The sequence below is a fragment of the Theropithecus gelada genome, chromosome 10, assembly GCF_003255815.1.
Source record: "Theropithecus gelada isolate Dixy chromosome 10, Tgel_1.0, whole genome shotgun sequence".
In the NCBI taxonomy this organism is placed as follows: Eukaryota; Metazoa; Chordata; class Mammalia; order Primates; family Cercopithecidae; genus Theropithecus; species Theropithecus gelada.
In genome coordinates this window covers 70,730,882-70,750,152 of record NC_037678.1, presented here as the reverse complement: position 1 = coordinate 70,750,152, position 19,271 = coordinate 70,730,882, and the positions used below count along the sequence as shown (strand labels likewise).

Below are 19,271 nucleotides of genomic sequence, written 5' to 3'. Positions count from 1 at the left end.
ACATCTCTGGAAGAACAGACAAGAAGCTGGGTGCAGTGGCTCACACCTGTAATGCCAGCATTTTGGGAGGCCAAGGCAGGTGGATCACCTGAAGCCAGGAGTTGGAGACCAGCCTGGCCAACATGGTGAAACCCCATTTCCACTAAAAATACAAAATTAGTTGGCATTGTGGCACCTGCCTGTAATTCCAGCTACTAGGGAGGCTGAGGCATGAGAATCCCTTGAACCTGGGAGGCAGAGTTTGCAGTGAGCCGAGATCACACCATTGCGCTCCAGCCTGGGTGACAAGAGCAAGACTGTCTCAAAAAAAAAGAAGCTGGAAATAGATGTAGCGTTTGGGAAGAGAAATGTGAGTGGAGACAGAGGTAGAAAGGAGATGTTTCCTTACATACATTGTGTGCGTTTTAACTTTTGAGCAATGTGAATGTATTATCTGGTCATAATAAACACATCAAAAGAAGATCTTTAGGCCTGAGCCTCAGAAGAAAAGAGGTAGAGAATCCAGCAATATTTAGGAGGCAAGTGGGCAGGACCAGATGACCTGCACGTGGGAAAGATGGAAAGGGGTGACGCTACCCAGCTTCGGATGTGGGCAACCTAGCCAATGCTTTTAGCCCATGTGCATCTCTCTGCGTTAATTTTCCCATTCAGTTGAGTGCGTGTCCAAGGTGATGCATGTGCATTGCCTGCATGTGAGACTGGGATTAGACCTTTCTGAGTATTTTTTGCAATTTGTTTTTTTCTATTTTGCCAACGTCAGCACTTCCAGTACATTCATTTTATTTTGTAATTCTAACAAGCATTTATCATATGCAAGTCATCGAGGTTTTTTTTGTTTGTTTGTTTTTTGTTTTTTCCTAAAGTTAAATAATACATGTAAAGCACTTAAAACAGTGGCTGGCCCAGAGTGACCTCTCAGTAAATGTTAGTGGTCCTCCTCTCCCACTTAAAAATGTTTGCACAGCTCTGGGCATCATGGGGACTTTTTAAACAAATCAAGCCCTCTCCCGAGGCTAGTTACTAGTTAATGAGGCTTTGCTGTTTTCACAGTGAGTAAATACACATTTTCCACCCCTTCTTTTATATTGTTTAAAATTTTTAATCTTGAAATATTAATAGAAAATAATTTCCTATAAATAGAAAACTGCAGGAAAGACTATAATAACCCATGCATTTACCATCCAGATTTAACAGATTAATATTTTATCATATTCACATCAGATATTACATACCAAATTTTAAAATAATCTTGGATCACAAAATAATAAACATTTTCAACCTGACTTTATTATATATAATATATATAGTTTATATATAATTATTCAAATATATATTTACATATAGTATATCTATACATATACTAAATACAAAAATATTCATTGAAACACTGTATATAATAGTGTACAGTCATCACCCTTGATCCCTTAAATCTCCCTTGAGGGATGGTGAAATGAATGATAAAGCATCTATGTGATCTTGTGCATCTATTAAAAGCAATGAGATAGGTCGAAATATCAGGACATAGAAAGGTACCTAAAACAGATGACTAAGTTAAAAACAAAATGTAAGATGGAGAACTGGTATATTCACGTTCCCATTTTTGCCTTTTTTTTTTTTTTTTGAGACGGAGTCTCGCTTTGTCGCCCAGGCTGGAGTGCAGTGGCCGGATCTCAGCTCACTGCAAGCTCTGCCTCCCGGGTTCACGCCATTCTCCTGCCTCAGCCTCCTGAGTAGCTGGGACCATAGTCGCCTGCCACCTCGCCCGGTTAGTTTTTTGTATTTTTTTAGTAGAGACGGGGTTTCACCGTGTTAGCCAGGATGGTCTCGATCTCCTGACCTCGTGATCCACCCGTCTCCACCTCCCAAAGTGCTAGGATTACAGGCGTGAGCCACCGCGCCCGGCCTCATTTTTGCCTTTAAGGAAGAATGTTTCTGTTTAAGAAGAAGTATGAAAGGATGTTCATGATTCACTAATCTATCTTACTGATTGATTGATTGGTTGACAGTTTCCCCCTCTATTGCCCCTGATCGAGTACAGTGGTGGGATCACCACTCTTTGCAGCCTTGAACTCCTGGGCTCAAGTGATCCTCCCATCTCAGCCTCCTGAGTAGCTGGGACCACAGGCACATGCCACTATGTCTGGCTAACTTGTTTTTTGTAGCAATGAGTTCTCGCTAGGTTGCCCAGGCTGGTCTCAAACTCCTAGGCTCAAGAGTGTGACCTTGATTCAACAGTTTGAATCCTCCCACCTTGATCTTCCAAGGTGCTGGGATTACAGGCGTGAGCCATCGTGCCCAGCCTCACTAATTTATTAACTCTGAAAACTGCAGAGTATTAGAATCAGGTCAGGAAACATTTATTTTCAACTTTATACATAACTATTATGAATTGTTTCTACAACGGATAGGCCTTACTCTAATAATAACATCATAAAACATCTAAAGGATATAGTTTTTATAAAAGTGGTATAGCTCATGAAAATCAAATCAGAAAATTCAGAAAAGTACCAAAAGGAAAAGAAACCTTCTCTAGGCACATTTTCTGGCAAAAACTACTTACTTGTTTTCCTTCTAGGCTTATTTGTAGGGAATTTTGTTGTCATTCACCTTTTATATACAAATGATCCCACTGTATAAATATAACCTTTTCTTGCACTAAACATTATCAGCAGTATTTTCCTTGTAGACTTTTTTTTTTTTTTTTTTTCTGTTACAAAAATATTCCACTGAGTAGGTTTCCTGGTTTTCTAATCCCCCATGCTGCAGGCATTTGGGAAGTATTCAGTTTCTTGCTATAGTGACACATAATGCTGCAAAGGAGCATATTTCTTCATAAATCTTTTACGGTATTTAAGATGCTTCCTTTGGATGGTGTCTTAGAGGTGTAAATACTGAGTCAAGCCCATCTGGCCACATTGCTTCCCAGAAGTGTCCTTTTATGTTTTTACCCTCGCTGGGTGTGGTGGCTCACGCCTGTAATCCTAGCAGTTTGGGAGGTTGAGGCAGGCAGATCACTTGAGGTCAGGAGTTCGAGACCAGCCTGGCCAACATGGTGAAACCCTGTCTCTACTAAAAATATAAAAATTAGCCAGGTGTGGTGGTGAGCGCCTGTTACTCACCCCACGGGAGGCTGAGGCAGGAGAATTGCTTGAACCAGGGAAGTGGAGGTTGCAGTGAGCCAAGATTGTGCCACTGCACTCCAGCCTGGGTGATAGAGCAAGACTTTGTCTCAAAAATAAATATAAATAAATAAATAAAATAAAATATGTTTACCCTCCTATTGACTGGTCCATTTCATCCCAGCTCCCCAGTCCTGGGGACAATTGTTTTAAACAGCCATTTCTGAAATGATTGGGCACATCTAGGTGAAGCAGATAGGGGCATTCATTATATGACTCTTGCAAATATTCTGTGAGTTTTGAAGTTTTCAAAATGAAAAGATGTTGTACATCCCACTGACTTGATGAGGAAGCAGAGTTTTGCCTTAAAATTAGCATTTCTTCCAATTTTCATTTTCCCCCATTTGCATGCCTTTGAAATTATGTATCTTCTATTACTAGGAACTTTGAGCTTTTTCCCAGATGGGGTCCTACCAGCTGTATTTTCTCTTTTATGTTTGTCCATATCCTTTACTTAGTACATAAACAGTCATACTTTTTACTGTTACTTCATGTGGGATTTTCACGTGACAGAAACATTAGACTATTGCATTTGCTACACATCTTTTCTGTGGTCACTGATTCTTTAATTTTTGTCTTGACATCTGTTCATTTTTATTTTCACATGCTTGATGGCTTACTTGTCCATTGGTTTTTTCTGTGATTTTTACCATCATTTCTAAACTAAGAAAAGCCTTTTTCTCCTAAAGATTTCACCATGAATCAGTTCTGTTTCTCTGTGGATTTGGTTATATGTTTACTCTGCTACTTGACCGTTGGTCCATCAAGACCTGGTTTTAGGTTCCTCTCTAGAGACGGGAGGCTCTGAGGTTTGCTGACCCATCTCCCACCCCTTTCTTTTAGCCTCTCCTCCTCCTCTGCTCCTAAGGAGGCCCACTGTCTCCTCCACAGCAGGCAAGAGCAGTGTGTGAAGTGTGAAGTTCTGGGAGCCGTGCTTCCTTCATCCGAAGAGAGCTATTCGTCCTCTTCAGCCAGTAACTCACTTTGCTCCAGCATCCTCTTTTCCTTTTTTTTCTTTTTTTCGAGACAGTCTTGCTCTGTTGCCCAGGCTGGAGCGCAGTGGTACAATCATGGTTCACTGCAGCCTCCATCTCCTGGGCTGAAGCGATCCTCCTACCTCAGCCTCCCTTGTAGCTGGGCCCACAGGCATGCACCACCATGCGCAGCTAATTTTAAAATTTTTTGTAGAGACTGGTCTCACTATATTGCCCAGGCTGGTCTCAAACTCCTGGGCTCAAGTGATCCTCCTGCCTTGCCCTTCCAAAGTGCTGGGATTACAGGCATGAGCCACTGAACCTGGCCTTCTCTTTTCCTATTTTTTATAGCAGCTTTATTTGGCCATAATATCTTCATATATTGAGATATATATTGAGCTTTATTGAGATATAATTCACATATCATACAATTTACCCAGTGAAAGCATGCAATGAAATGCCTTATCATATCCACACAACCATTACCACAATCAGTTTTAGAAAATTTATTTTTTTTTTGAATCAGGGTCTCCCTATATTGTTCAGGCTGGTCTCGAACTCATGGGCTCAAATGATCCTCCCACTTCACCCTCCTGAGTAGAGGATACTACAGGTGTGAGCCACCATGCCCAGCTTTTTAGAATATTTTTATCCTATCCCCAAAGAAATTCCATACCCATTAGCCATCATCCCCTATTCCTCCCTAGACTCCCCTCCCAGGCCTTTGCAGCCACTTCCTGTCTCTATGGATTTGCCTATTTTGGACATTTCATATAGATGGAATCATACACTATGCAGTCTTTTGTGTCTGACTTCTTTCACTTGGCTTGTTTCTAAGGTTCTTCTATGTTGTAGCATGGATCAGTACTTCATATTTCTTTTTGGTTTTTGTTTGTTTGTGACCAAGTTTTGCTCTTGTTGCCTAGGCTGGAGTGCAGTGGCGCCATCTCAGCTTACTGCAACCTGTGCCTCCTGGGTTCAAATGATTCTCCTGCCTCAGCCTCCCAAGTTGCTGGGATTACAGGTGCCTGCCACCATGCCTGGCTAATTTTTTTTGTATTTTTAGTAGAGATGAGGTTTCATCATGTTGGCCAGGCTGGTCTTGAACTCCTGACCTCAGGTGATCCGCCCATCTCAGCCCCTCAAAGTGCTGGGATTACAGGTGTGAGCCACCGCACCTGGCCTTTCATATTTCTTTATTGCCAAATATTCCTTGTATAGATATATCACATTCAGTAAAATGGGTATACCATTTTATCCATTGTTGGCACTGGAGTTGTTTCTGCTTTTTGGCTATTATGAAAAATGCTGCTATAAAAATTTCATGTACAAGTTTTTGTGTGGACATATGTTTTCATTTCTTTTTCTTTTTTGAGACAGTGTCTCGGTCCCCCAGACTGGAGTGCAATGGTGCCATCTCGGCTCACTGCAACCTCTGCCTCCCAGGTTCAAGCGATTCTCGTGCCTCAGTCTCCTGAGTAGCTGGGACTACAGGCGTGCGCCACCATGCCTGACTTAATTTTTGTATTTTTAGTAGAGATGAGGTTTCGCCATGTTGGCCAGGCTGGTTGCAAACTCCTGACCTCAAGTGATCTGCTCACCTCGGCCTCCCAAAGTGCTGGGATTACAGGCATGAGCTACCTCACCCAGTCTATTTCGTTTCTCTTGAGTATGTATCTAGGAGTGGAATTGCCGCACATAATAATTCCATGTTTAACTTTTGAGGAACCTGTAAACTGTTTTCCAAGGTGCTGCACGATTGTACATGTCCACTAGCATTGTTTGAGGGTTCCAATTTCTTTATATCCTCGTCAACACTTGTTATTTTGTATTTTTTGAGACAAATTCTTGCTCTGTTGCCCAGGCTGGAGTGCAGTGGTGTGATCTTGGCTCACTGCAGCCTCGACTTCCCAGGCTCAAGTGATCCTCCCGCCTGAGCCTCTCAAGTAGCTGGGACTATAGATGCTCGCATCCATGCCTGGCTAATTTTTGTATTTTGTGTACATACAGGGTTTCACCATGTTGCCTAGGCTGGTCTTGAACTCCTGGACTCAAGTGATCTGCCTGCCTTGGCCTCCCAAAGTGCTAGGATTACAGGCGCGGCCATCATGCCTGGCCAGTACTTGCTATTATCTGTCCTTTTCATTATAGCCATTCTAGTGGATGTGCAGTGGTTTTGATTGGCATTTCCCTGATGACTAATGATACTGAGTACCTTTTATGTGCTTGTGACCACTTATAAATCTATTCAAATCCTTTGCCCATTCTTAAATTGGATTATCTTTTTAGTGTTGAGTTATAAGAATCCTGTATGTATTCTGGATACTAGTCCCTTATTAGATACATTATTTGCAAATATTTTTTCTCATTCTGTGAGTTTTCTTTCATTTTTTTCCATAATTCCCATTGAAGCACAGAAGTTTTAAATGTTGGTAAAGTTGAATTTATCTATTTTTTATTTTGTCATCTGTGCTTTTGGTGTCCTATCTAAGAGGACCTGCCTACTCAAGGTCACAATGACTCATTCCTCTATTTTTCTCTATGAATTTCATAGTTTTGCCTCTTATATTTAGGTCTGTGGTCCATTTAAAATTAATTTTTGGGCTGGATGTGGTGACTCATGCCTGTAATCCCAGCACTTTGGGAGGCCAAGGCAGGCAGATCACCTGAGGTCAGGAGTTTCAGACCAGCCTGGCCAACATGGTAAAACCCCTGCCTCTACTAAAAATACAAAAACTAGCCGGGCGTTGTGGCACACGCCTGTACTCCCAGCCACTTGGGAGGCTTAGGCAGGAGAATCGCTTGAACCCGGGAGGCAGCAGTTGCAGTGAGTTGAGATGGTGCCACGGCACTCCAGCCTGGGTGACAGAGCAAGACTCCGTCTCAAAAGAAGAAAAAAAAAAGAGCTCTGAAGAAGAGCTCTAAAGAAGATGTCTAGGAAAAAGATGCTAACGAGGATTCTCACCTTCTCCAGAGAGGTTGAAACCACCCTACTCTGTTCAATACACCACAAACTGGAAGAACCATACGTTTAGGGGAATTAGACTTGGAGTCAGAGACCTAGAACCTCTACCTCCCCATCTGAGAAATGCCCCAAGTAAGTCCTGGAGAAAGTCAGGTCTTATGGCCATTTCATGAGGTTTGGAACTGAGTGTGGTAGCTCACACCTGTAATCCCAGCACTCTGGAGGCTGAGGCGGGCGGATCACTTGAGGTCAGGAGTTTGAGATTGGCCTGGCCAATATGGTGAAACCCCATCTCTACTAAAAACACAAAAATCAGCCTGGCATGGTGGCGGGCGCCTGTAACCCCAGCTACTTGGGAGGCTGAGGCAGGAGAATCGCTTGAGCTCGGGAGGCGGAGGTTGCAGTGAGCTGAGATTGCACCACTGCACTCCAGCCTGGGCAACAGACTACGTCTCAAAACAAACAGACAAACAAATACAAGGAGGTTTGAGGAAGCCATCCTGCTTAGCTGTGAGGGGAAGATGTTAAGGAAGGAGTATTCTGAATGGTGGTCACTTAACTTCTCTGAGCCTCCAAGGTCTCATCTGTGAGATGGGAATAATTTGGGGAACAAGTGAGATGCTCTGTAAGCTGCAAAGTGCTGCTGATGTCACTGGTGGTGATGATGGTGATGGTACTGAGAGGCCAAATCTCCGGGCTGGGTCTTCCAAGGCCACCCTGACCCTATCCCAGTGCTGGATCCCTTTGCCAATATTCCTACAAAGTGGCCGCCCAGCCTGGACCCCTCTAGTGACAAACAGCCTAGTGTGTCCTGAGATGGTTGTTCTGTATTTAGTTCCTTTATTTGTTAGAACCACTCCTCTTGATTTAAAAAAAAAAAAAAAAAAAAGATTTAAAAAAAAAAAAGAAAAGAAAAACCGTAGTATAATATCAGCTATGCCAGGCACTGGAAGAGGCACAGTATTTAACCTTTTGAAAAATCCTGTGAGGTCAATATACTACTAAGTACCCCCATTAAAAGGTGGGGAAATAGGCCTAGGGAAGTGAAATGGCTTTTCAGGAGCCCACAGCCAGGAAAGATGCAGGCAGGATTTGAACCCAGGCCCAACTGACTCCAAAGCCCACACACACGACCGTGGAGCTATTTCGTAGCCTTCCCCATCAATTCCCAAGCAAGGTCTCAATTCAGTCCTGGGGACTTCGGGGGGCAGGGCTCGCCCTTTTTGTTCACACTGACCCTTGACTACCACCCTTTCCCAGATGTTCACCTCACCAACGTTGCTGTGCAAAAAACATCTCCCGACTACCACCCAAAGAAGGTGAGGAAGCCAGGCGTGGCTCTGCACGGGGGCAGCCCTCTAGGGCCGGGTCGGGGTAGGGAGGGTGGAGTGGCAAGGAGCCCAGGATAGGCCTGTCTGAGCCTGTGTTCACCAGTGAGGCAGGCCTGCCCATCCCACTTGCAGGGCTGAGGGCAGGACTACAAATGGAGGCCTACATATCATGTGTCTAAGTATTTAAAAGTTGTAATCACACTAACACACCCCTAAACAAAAAATGTCCTATTCCCCTACCTTGACAGATATCTTCTATTGGTCAATGGATTAATCGATTAATGTAATGTATCATACAGATATATTTTATCTCTATCTATGTAAAATAACCTGCAAGGCCAGGTTCAAATACAGAATTCTCAGACTTCTCAAAGTCAAGGGCCAGACCAAGGGGACACAGGAGAGCAGGTCCCCAGCTCACACCTGTTCCCTTCTCTCCCTCCCCTGGCTCCATCCCACACAGTGGGGCCCTTGTGCATACACACCCCTGAAAACGGCAGCCTGTTGGTCACTCCTTGGCCTTGGGATGCACACATGGTCAGTGTGGTCTGTCCTCAGCAAGTCAGGCTCAGGGAAGGGGCCTACGCAGGCCGTGTGGGTAGGGACTTCTGGGATCCTGCATAGCCAGTCCTCTTAGACATGAAGAATTTTTTCCCCTGAAAGAGGGGCACACCTGGGGTCATCCTAATTACAGGGCTCAGGGCTGGGCCCCTCTTGCCCAGGTCTAAGGGAAACACTGAAGGCAATTGTGTAAGGGTCCTACCAGGCCAGATCCTGACTAACTGAGGCTCCTCTCTCAACCTGGCTGCCCGGGGCCCAGGGCTGCAAGTGGATGCTGCAGCGCTTCCGGCAGTACCTGGCATCCAAACACGGGCCCGAGGTGGTGGAGACGCTCTTTAGGGACATCGACAACATCTTTGTCAAAAGCCTGCAGAGTGTGCAGAAGGTGATCATCAGTGACAAGCACTGCTTCGAGCTGTACGGCTACGACATCCTCATCGACCAGGACCTCAAGCCGTAAGTGGGTGGGTGGCAGAGCCAGGAGGTCACAGTTTGAATACCCAGACTGCCCAGGTTTGAATCCCAGCTCTGCCAATTCCTAGTTGTATAACCTTGTGCACACTTACGTTTTCTGTGCTTCAATTTGCCCATTTGTAAATGAGGTTGGTCATGACAGGATCTATCCATAGGTCATTATAGGAACGTTATGAGGAATAAGTGAGATATAGTCTGTAGAGCACCGAGGACCAAGCCTGGCACTGGGAGGCCTTTCCTGATCATCTGCTGAGTCAGGAATTCTCCCCTATACCAGGCAAGAAACTTCCCCTCTGTAAGTCTTGGAGCTTTGAAGATGCAAAGCACCATATAATGGAATATTGTTACAATGTCGATCTTTGCCAAGACTTTGATCCACTCCCAAGATGCCGGTGGAAGAGGTTGAGCTGATGAATAGAACAAACCGGACCTGGCAGGGACCACTATGATGGCCTCACATGATGCAACAGGACACAGAAGCCTAGTGAGGGTCAGGGAGCTTGAGGTTATGTAGCCAGTCAAGGGCAAAGCCAGGCCCAGGGTCTAAGGACTTGGACTGAGCTGCTCCTCACCAGCACTGCCAGATCCAGGAGCCAACCCTCTATTCAGGGTCACCATGTAAGTGTTGAGGGGTTTTCTAAGCCAGGAGAAGCCCTCGCTCAAGGGAAACAGGGTCTCGGCACCAGCAGGACTCTCTCCTTTGTCCCCTGTAGCAGGATGTGACTGCTGGCATTAAGGTGGACCTGGTGGAGGAATAAGCTCTGGTCGGTGCTTGGACACCAGCTACTGCAGGAAGCCTGGAGCATCCACTTGCGGCCCTGGGGCCTGGGTAGTCAGGTTGGGGGAGGGACCCTCAGTTAATCACCACCTGGCCTGCTGAGACCCCTAAACAATGGCCCTCAGCACCGCCCTTAGGCCTGGACAAGAGGGGTCCAGCCCTGAGTGTTGTGATTAGGATGACTCCGGCTGTGCCCCTCTGTGTGGGCAAAAATTCTGCAGGTCCAAGAAGACTGGCTGCATAGGACCCCAGGTGGCTACATCACCCCTCAGAGCCTCAGTTTCCTCATTTGTAAAATGGGAAACACCATGTCTACCTCTCCAAGTTGTTAGAGTAATTTACCAAGATAATTTGCTGTATAGTGGAAAGGGACTTGGTCTCCCACAGACCTGCCAGGTGAGCCCTTCCCTCTCTGGGCTCCAGCTTCCTGTCTGTAAAAGGATGGGGTTGAACAAGACAAGAGGTGGTTAGCGGGAGGTCTTTGGGCTGCTTTTGGCCTGCAGATACTTGGAATTTGGCCTTTAGACTGTTTTTGTTTTTAATTTTAATTTATTGACAGGCTCTAAAATTTGGAAGATGTTTACATAAAAATCAGAATTACCAAGTACAGTGGCTCAAGCACCTATAATAATAATACCAACTACTCAGGAGGCTGAGGCAGGAGGATGACTTGAGGCCAGGAATTCAAGGCTGCAAAGAGCTAAGATTGCACCACTGCTCTCTAGCCTGAGTGATAGAGCCAGATCCTGACTCTTAAAAAAAAAAAAAAAATTCACAATTTTTGGCTTTTCTTGAAAAATCAGATGATCTCTCAATTCTGGACTCACATGCCCACAAGGCAACACTCTCCTGGAGCTGGCCACAGCCACCCCTTTAGACATGGAATGCCCTTTCCAGCTCACCACAGTCTCCACCTCTCCCCACTGCTTCCCAACCCCTGACACAGCAGGTTGGGTGCCACCTACAGTGCGCAAATTTTCACTAAGAAAGGGAAGTTTTTCTTGCATTCACATCTCTGTTGGAAGAAGGGAAAACAATAACACCACGAAAGCACCATAATCATGCCTATGCCAGCTTTCTACATTTAAGTTACCTTTCTTCAAAGTGGAAAGGTGGCTCATGCCTGTAATCCTAGCACTTTGGGAGGCCGAGGTGGGCGAATCACCTGAGGTCAGGAGTTTGAGACCAGCTTGACCAATATGGTGAAACCTTGTCTCTACTAAAAATACAAAAAAAAAAAAAAAAAAAAAAATAGCTGGGCGTGGTGGCGGGCACCTGTAATCCCAGCTACTCTGGAGGCTGAGGCAGGAGAATCGCTTGAACCTGGGAGGCAGAGGTTGCAGTGAGCTGAGATCATGCCATTGCACTCCAGCCTGGGCGACAAGAGCAAAACTCCCTCTCTAGAAAAAAAAAAAAAAAAAAAGGCAGGGGGGTGGGAGGGAGCTGGGCACAGTGGCTCCTATCTGTAATCCCAGTACTTTGGGAGGCTGAGGCAGGAGGATCACTTGAGGCCAGGAGTTTGAGACTAGCCTGGGCAACCTAGCAAGACCCTATCTCTATAAAAATAATTTAAAAAAATAGAAAGGTAGAGGGAGTAGCCTGGATTGAATTAAGGGTGGGGTCCATGCATCCATCTAGCCTCTCAGTGAAATCCTAGGGGCTCCAGAGACTGAGTAACCCTAAGACTCTCCACTCTCCTTCCTCCCCAGGTGGCTCCTGGAGGTCAATGCGTCCCCGTCACTGACAGCCAGCAGCCAGGAAGACTATGAGCTCAAGACCTGCCTCCTAGAAGACACCCTGCATGTCGTGGACATGGAAGCAAGGTGAGGGAGGGCAGCCTTGATCACATGTCCTTGTACATGACAACTGAGGCTCCCACCAAGGAAGAGGGGAAGCTTAGAACCTTGGGGCCTGAGTGGCCCTCAGTGACGGCTTTTGCCTGCCCTACCACTTTGTAGATGGAGAAGCTGAGATGTCCACAGAGGGTAGGGTCCTGACCCAAGGACTTGACCTCTCTAGGGCAGAGCAGGGCCAACTACAGCTTTCTGAGACAGTCCAGCAGGATTTCCTCGAAACCTTCTGACTGTGAGGCTTTGGACTAGTCACATCACCTTTCTGAGCCTCAGCTTCCTCATCTGCAAAATAGGAAATGCCATGTCTACCTCTCAGAGTTGTTAGATTAATTTACAACGATAATTTACTATCTAGTGCCTAGCTAACAGTAAGTGCTGAGTACAAAGCTATTGCTATAACAATGTGCAATGGCAGAAAAAAAAACCCAGAGCTACTTTTAGGAATGGGTGAATGTGTGAATCCAGGTGCTCAATGTTGGCTAGTCTGTTCCCCCTCCCCCTCCCCCTCCCTCTCTTTCCTCTGTATTAGCTTTTCCCCAATTATTCCAGCAGAAGTTTGAGGATTGATTCTCCTTGCTGGGAACTGGGACACATGACCATTCCTAAACCACTCATTGTGACTCTGCTTGACCAAGCATAGTTCTTGTGCCCACCTCCTCGGGAGTGGGGTCAACCCCACGTGAGCCATGGGATGAGGGAGGGAGAAGTGGTTCTCAAAGGAAAACCCAAGGTACTCTTGGACTGAAAGAAGGTGAAATGGATGCTGAACAGGCAGAAACCTCAGGTATCCACTATTCCTACCATCACCTATTCATTCAACAAACTTTTGAGCCCTGCTCTGTACCAGGCCCTGTGCCATATCCTGCGGACACAGTAAGGAACACGACAGAACTAGTCCCTGCCTTTATGGAGTTTAAGGTCTAAGGAGGAAAGGAGACTTTAAACCACAAATCACAAATAGAGGCACGTGGCCAGGCGCAGTGGCTCACGCCTGTAATCCCAGCACTTTGGGAGGCCGAGGCGGGCAGATCATTTGAGGTCAGGAGTTTGAGACCATCCTGGCCGACACGGTGAAACCCCATGTCTACTAAAAATACAAAAATTAACCGGGTGTGGTGGTGTGCACCTGTAGTCCCAGCTACTCGGAAGGCTGAGTCAGAAGAATCGCTTGAACCTGGAGGCAGAAGTTGCAGTGAGCCAAGATCGTGCCATTGCACTCCAGCCTGGGTGACAGAGACTCCGTCTCAAAACAAAAACAAAAACAACAACAAAAACAAATAGGGGCACGTTATCAAGAGCAAGGAGCCTTGGGGGAAAACTGGGGAACAACCCCTCAGAGACCTGCATAGGTACCTGGGAAATAGTCAATGAATGGTTGGGAAAAAAGGACTTCTGAGAGACGGACATCAGTCGGGCTCAGGGAGGGATCAGGGACCTCACTTGCGTGTTAGGGCCCCGCCAGGTGCACCTTCATTAACCCTGTGTGCTCCTTCCTGTCCAGGCTCACGGGAAGGGAGAAGCGAGTCGGGGGCTTTGACCTCATGTGGAATGATGGCCCTGTTAGCAGAGAGGAGGGGGTTCCTGACCTGTCGGGAATGGGAAACTTTGTGACCAACACACACCTCGGTATGTAGGGCCAGGTGGAGTGGGCACAAGGGATGGGTCATGGGAGGTACCAGGTAGTCTAGGAGGCAGGTTGGGATAGTGGTTAGATTGTTTGAATTCAATCTGCAACTTACCAGCTGTGTGACCTTGGGCAAGGGACTTAACCTCTGTTCCTCATTTTTAAATTTGGTTTCTAAAAAGTGAAAACTTCCCCTGATTATAAAAAAAGGATTCACACTCATTGTAGAATATTTGAAAACTAAAGAAAGAAATAAAAAAACATCCAGACATAACCATCTTTAACAATCTGGTGTATTTCCTTCCAGTTCTTAAAAAATGCATATATTCATACTTTTTCTTTTACAAAATTGGCATTGGGCTAGAGTTTCGAATCCCACTTTTCCCCATGGCATTTTCCATTCAAGTATATTAAGAGCCTCCCTCTTGAATGTACTTTTTGGTCCAGTCTGGATGAAATCTTTTACATACATTATCTCATTTAATCTTTAAGTAGTTTTTATTGTCATTTTACAGATGAGGAAATGATATCCAGGTGCTATGTAACTTGCTGAATGAAGGTTTTGGTGATAAGTGGTGAGCCAGGACTCAAACTCCCATCTGCCTGGCTCCAAAACCTGAGTGCTTGACCGTTAGACTTTCCTGCCTCTTGGCACAGTTTAAAAAAATTACCGTATGGCTGCAAAATATTTCAGTTTGTACATATGCCGACATTTACTAAACCAATTTCTTATAATTGGACATTTGGCACAATTGCATTTTATATTTTTTAACTTTTATAAATAATACCCTGATGAACACCCTTTCACATTAAGCTCGGCTGAAATTCTGGCCATTTCCTGAGGACAGATTCCTAGAAGCAGAATTATTGGGCCAAAGGGATGGGATTATTACAACCAAATTGCTTTCCAGAAAGATTATACGAATTTGCCAGATTTGAATTTTTAGGAAAAAAAAAAATCTGTGCCAACTGGCGAGGTAAAACATACTGACTCATTGTTGTTTTATGTGCATTCCATTGATTACTGGTGAGGTTTCCGTTTTGTAAATTTGCACTTCTTCTTTTGTAAGCTGTCTATACTCTTTATCCATTTTTCTAGGGGTTGTTTAGTTTTCTAAATGTATAAGGCTTCGGATGACTATATAACCCTGTCCAAGCTTAATTTAATATGCATATAATCACCTGGAAATCTTGTTAAACTGTAGATTGTGACTCCATAGGTCTAGGGTGGGGCCTAAGATTGTATTTCTAACAAGCTCCTGGGTAATGCTCCATGGATTAACCATTGCTGTATAACAAGCCCTCCCAAAACCTAGCAGCTTAAAGCAACTGTTTTATTTGCTCATGCTTCCTCAGGTCCCTCCTGGGGTCACTCATAGGGCTGCAGGCACCTGGCAGATTTACTGAGGCTTGATAGCTACGACAGCCTCATTCATAGGTGTGGGGGTTGATACTGGCTGTCAGTTGGGCCTCTCTTTCCATGTGGCCACTCGTCTTCCAATAGTCTGGCCCTGGCTTCTTCATGTGGTAGACTCGGGGTTCCAAGAGGGTGAGAAAAGACACTGCAAAGGCTTTTGTGGCCCAGACTCAGAAGTCCCATAAAGTCATTCTGCTACAATCAAAGCATGTGTTAGTCTAACCCAGTCACTGGGTAAGAAAAGAGACCCCACCTCGCCGGGCGCAGTGGCTCATGCCTGTAATCCCAACACTTTGGGAGGCCGAGGCGGGCATATCATGAGGTCAGGAGATCGAAACCATCCTGGCTAACACAGTGAAACCCCGTCTCTACTAAAAAATACAAAAAAAATTAGCCGGGCGTGGTGGCGGGTGCCTGTAGTCCCAGCTACTCGGGAGGCTGAGCAGGAGAATGACGTGAACCCAGGAGGCAGAGCTTGCAGTTAGCCGAGATCGCGCCACTGCACTCCAGCCTGGGTGACACAGCGAGGCTCTGTCTCAAAAAAAGAAAAAAAAAAAAAAAGAAAAAAAAGAAAATAGACCCCACCTCTTGATGAGAGGAGCAGCAGTCACCTTGCACAGAGGTGTGCATATAGGAATGGAATTGTTGCAGCCATTTTTGCTAACAGTGTACCTCAGATATCAATGCGCTAGTTCCTGGACCCCCATTTGAGTAGCAAAGATGGAAAGTGGCGGTTCTCTACCTTGGCTGCCCATTGGAATCGCCCGGGAGCTTTAAAGACTACTGATGTCTGCCAGATCAAGATACGGTTGGTGTGGGCATCAGTAGCTTTTAAAGTTCTCAAGTGATTCCAATATGCAGCCCAAGTTGCAAGCCACTGTTTTATATTTTAATTTTTAATTTTTTTTTTGAGACAGAGTCTCGCTCTGTCACCCAGGCTGGAGTGCAGTGGTGCGATCATAGCTCACTGTAACTAACCTCAAACTCCCAGGCTCAAGCAGTCTTCCTGCCTCAGCCTCCCAAGTAGCTAGGCCTATAGGCACACCCCATCACACCTGGCTAATTTTATTTTTGTGTGTGTGTCTTTTTCCTGTAGAGACAAAATCTCACTATGTTGACCAGGCTGGGAGAGCCAGTGCTTTAGAAGTCTCTAGAATTATTCCTGTTTCAAGTGTTTGGGTTGATGGTGGTAAACACAAGGGTAGCTGGTTAGGGTAGGAAGAGTACTGATGAATTGTGTTAGGGAAGTGTTCAGGGACATCCAGGTGAAAGGGTCAGCAGATAACTCAGAGATGAGTCTAGAACTCCAAGAAGTTTGCACTGGACAAGAAGACTTGGGAGTTATGAATGAGCCAAATAGAGTTTAAGTTAGGGCTGCATGGAACTCACTCTGGAAAACCCTGAGGATGTGCATAGTAGGCTCTCAGCTCAGGGAATGGCTAAGTGAGTGCCTAGGAAGCAGGGACAGACAAGGGTTTGGGGGGATGTGGAAGATGGCAGACACTCCCAGGTCAGTACTAGTGGCCAGAGAGATTCAGTCACTCAAGCAGCACTTTTGAGTGCCATCAATATGCCTGGCATGAGATTAAATGACCAGAGAGTTACCCCAAGGATCAGCTCTGAGAGCAAATAGCCAACATGTAGCACCATGAACGTCCTGGGAGAGACGTCTCAGCGCTCACGGCAGAAATATTTAAAAGCACGAACTGCCTGGGACTGGGGGCCACATGTATGGAAAACTCATCCCTTAGCCAGTTGTGCCTGACACATGGGTTGGGTAAGGGAAGAAAGCTGACAGTACTGGGCAGCTATGAGAAGCCAGGCACTGTGCTAGCTTTAAATGCATTTTCACTGAGCAAAGCCAGGAGGAGCGGCAGTGTGGGGTAGTGGTTAAGAGTGTAGCTCTGGCACCAGGTAGTCTGGGTTCAAATGATTTAACCTCTCTGAGCCCGTTTTCGCTTCTACACATCATTCCCGTGAAGGCCAAACAAATCCATCCACATTCAGCATCTGGAGCAGTCCCTGGCTTGAGGGAAGCTCCCAATCCTCATGTTCACTCCCTAAGGTGGGCAGTAGTATCCTGGTTTACAGATGAGAAGACCAATGCTGGAAAGGGTAAATGACCTGCTTGAGGGCCATGGCAGTTCAGGAATGGAGCCAGGATGTAAACCACAGGCTGTGTGTGGTTGTCTGACTCCCGCTGTCCCCTCTTCCCAGCAGGGAGTGGGGGCACAGGCCCCTCCACTCCTCCCAAGCACAGGTCATCCCAGCCAACACCCCACTTCCTTTCCAGGCTGCGTCAACGATCGGAAAAAACAACTGAGGCAGCTCTTCTACTCCCTTCAAGTCCAGAAGAAAGCTTCCAGTTGATCCCCAGCTGCCAGGAGGAAATCAGCCTTAGCAGGTGCCACCCAGGCCTCCCCCGCACTCTCAGATCCCAGCACAGCACCTCAAAGCTCTCACCTCCCCACCTCCACCCTGGCACCAGCTTTGCTGGCTTAGCAGCTGCAGCTTACTACCTGAATTGGGCCGCTTGGATACCTCCAGCCCATCCCCAGGCATCTTTGCACCAGGAGACGCCAATCCCTAGGACTGGGGGGTGTTTTAACCTTGAGAAACTGACTTGGCAATTAGGCCCAAAGAGAACAAATACAGCAAGTTCTGTACCCCCAAGAGATCATATCTAATAAATGAGCACAGGCCCTACTTGGAGTCACTGGGCACCAGGCCTGGTTCAGGGGATACTGTTGGCTGCAGCCAAGTCCTCCTGGCTTTGACACTTGGATGCCTCCCAAGTTAGTGCTGAAAAGGTCCTTCAGGAGCAAGGGTTTGGAGGCTAAGGAACTTGTCTTTAAGCTGTGCTTACAAAGCAAGCCGTCATTAGATTGTATTTATTGGGGGTCTGGGGAAGTACTGAGCCCTAAACACATCCTCTTCTCCTTGTAATACCCTGACCCTGCATATCGGGAACCCATGGGGCTCCCTGACCATCATCTGAAAACCAGTGGGACAGAGCATCCCCACTTCTCAGATGGACCAGACAGACCAGGGAGGCAGAGCTTAGTGAGGGTCTCTGCAAAGGTGCATTGATCTAAGTCAGATGGGTGACTTAACTGCTTCTCTAGGCCCTGTGTTTGAGCTTCGGAGCTGAGCCAGAAACCAGAAAACCTTGGGCTCATGGGCAGGACAGCTTGGGGAGTTGAGTGTGAGTAAAAATCTCTGCATTTTCACATCTTACATTCCTAAGCCTCCTCTTGGTTTAAGAGGGGTTGCAACGAGAGTCGGGGCTGTTGGGGTAACTGCTCCAGGGGGGATTTACTCCCTCTACCACTCCGCCTGCTTCAGAGTACTTTCTCTGGCTGCAAATGGTGGAATCTGACTGCCTAGGTTAAGCCCAAAGGGAAGACTTTTGGAAGGAAAATACTGGCAAATCCAAGAAGTGAACCCGCTGACTTTAGGAAAGCCAGAAGCCAAGCTACTCTGGACCTTCTGCCTTCAGAGCATGAGGACTTCTCCCATTCATCCTTGTGACTGAGGCAAACACAGACAGGTCCAGGCATGGGCTCCAGGTTCCCTATTTCCAGAAGGAATGCGACTGGCTCTTTTTGGCCCAGCACCCACCCTGCAAGGGAGGAAGGGGCAATTTTCCAATGGTGAAATTGTGAATCAGGCAGTCATACTGGAGAACATCTAGCAAGGTGAATTCTGCAACTCCCTACTTTATTTACATTTAAAAATAAGTAATACATTAATGTGGTTTAAAATCCAAAGTTTACCAATGGGTATAGGGTGACATCTCCTTCCCTCCCACCTCTGTGCCCCAACCCTGCAGTGCTGTTTTGAGGGAATGACATTGTATTTGCACACACACATTATTAGCTTATAAGACACCTGCCTTCCCCTTGCTTTTCCCACTTGATGTATCTTGGAGCTTGCTCCTTATTCTTGATTATAGTTGTATGATATTGCACTATCTGGAGCTACTGATTCCTTTAACTAGTCCCCTGTGGATGGACAGTTTGTTTCCAATTCCACCTGCCTACTTCTTAAGAGATCACAGGGAAAACACATAGTAATTTCTGCAAAACTCAAGAGGATTCAAAACTGTAGGTCTG

The 19,271-nt window shown here is 46.1% G+C and overlaps 1 protein-coding gene across 1 annotated transcript in view; it reads left to right on the top strand.

Annotated features, from left to right (window-relative positions):
* The window catches only part of TTLL9 (tubulin tyrosine ligase like 9), a 74,265-nt gene extending 55,478 nt beyond the window's left edge, over nucleotides 1–18,787 (top strand). The window contains exons 10-16 of the mRNA XM_025399546.1: nucleotides 8,379–8,437; nucleotides 9,270–9,466; nucleotides 11,972–12,085; nucleotides 13,617–13,741; nucleotides 17,450–17,560; nucleotides 18,282–18,361; nucleotides 18,544–18,787. Of these exons, the coding sequence (XP_025255331.1) occupies nucleotides 8,379–8,437; nucleotides 9,270–9,466; nucleotides 11,972–12,085; nucleotides 13,617–13,741; nucleotides 17,450–17,526 (572 nt within the window). The 3' untranslated portion in view covers nucleotides 17,527–17,560; nucleotides 18,282–18,361; nucleotides 18,544–18,787. The remainder of the gene's footprint in view (nucleotides 1–8,378; nucleotides 8,438–9,269; nucleotides 9,467–11,971; nucleotides 12,086–13,616; nucleotides 13,742–17,449; nucleotides 17,561–18,281; nucleotides 18,362–18,543) is intronic.
* The last annotated feature ends 484 nt before the right edge of the window (nucleotides 18,788–19,271 follow it).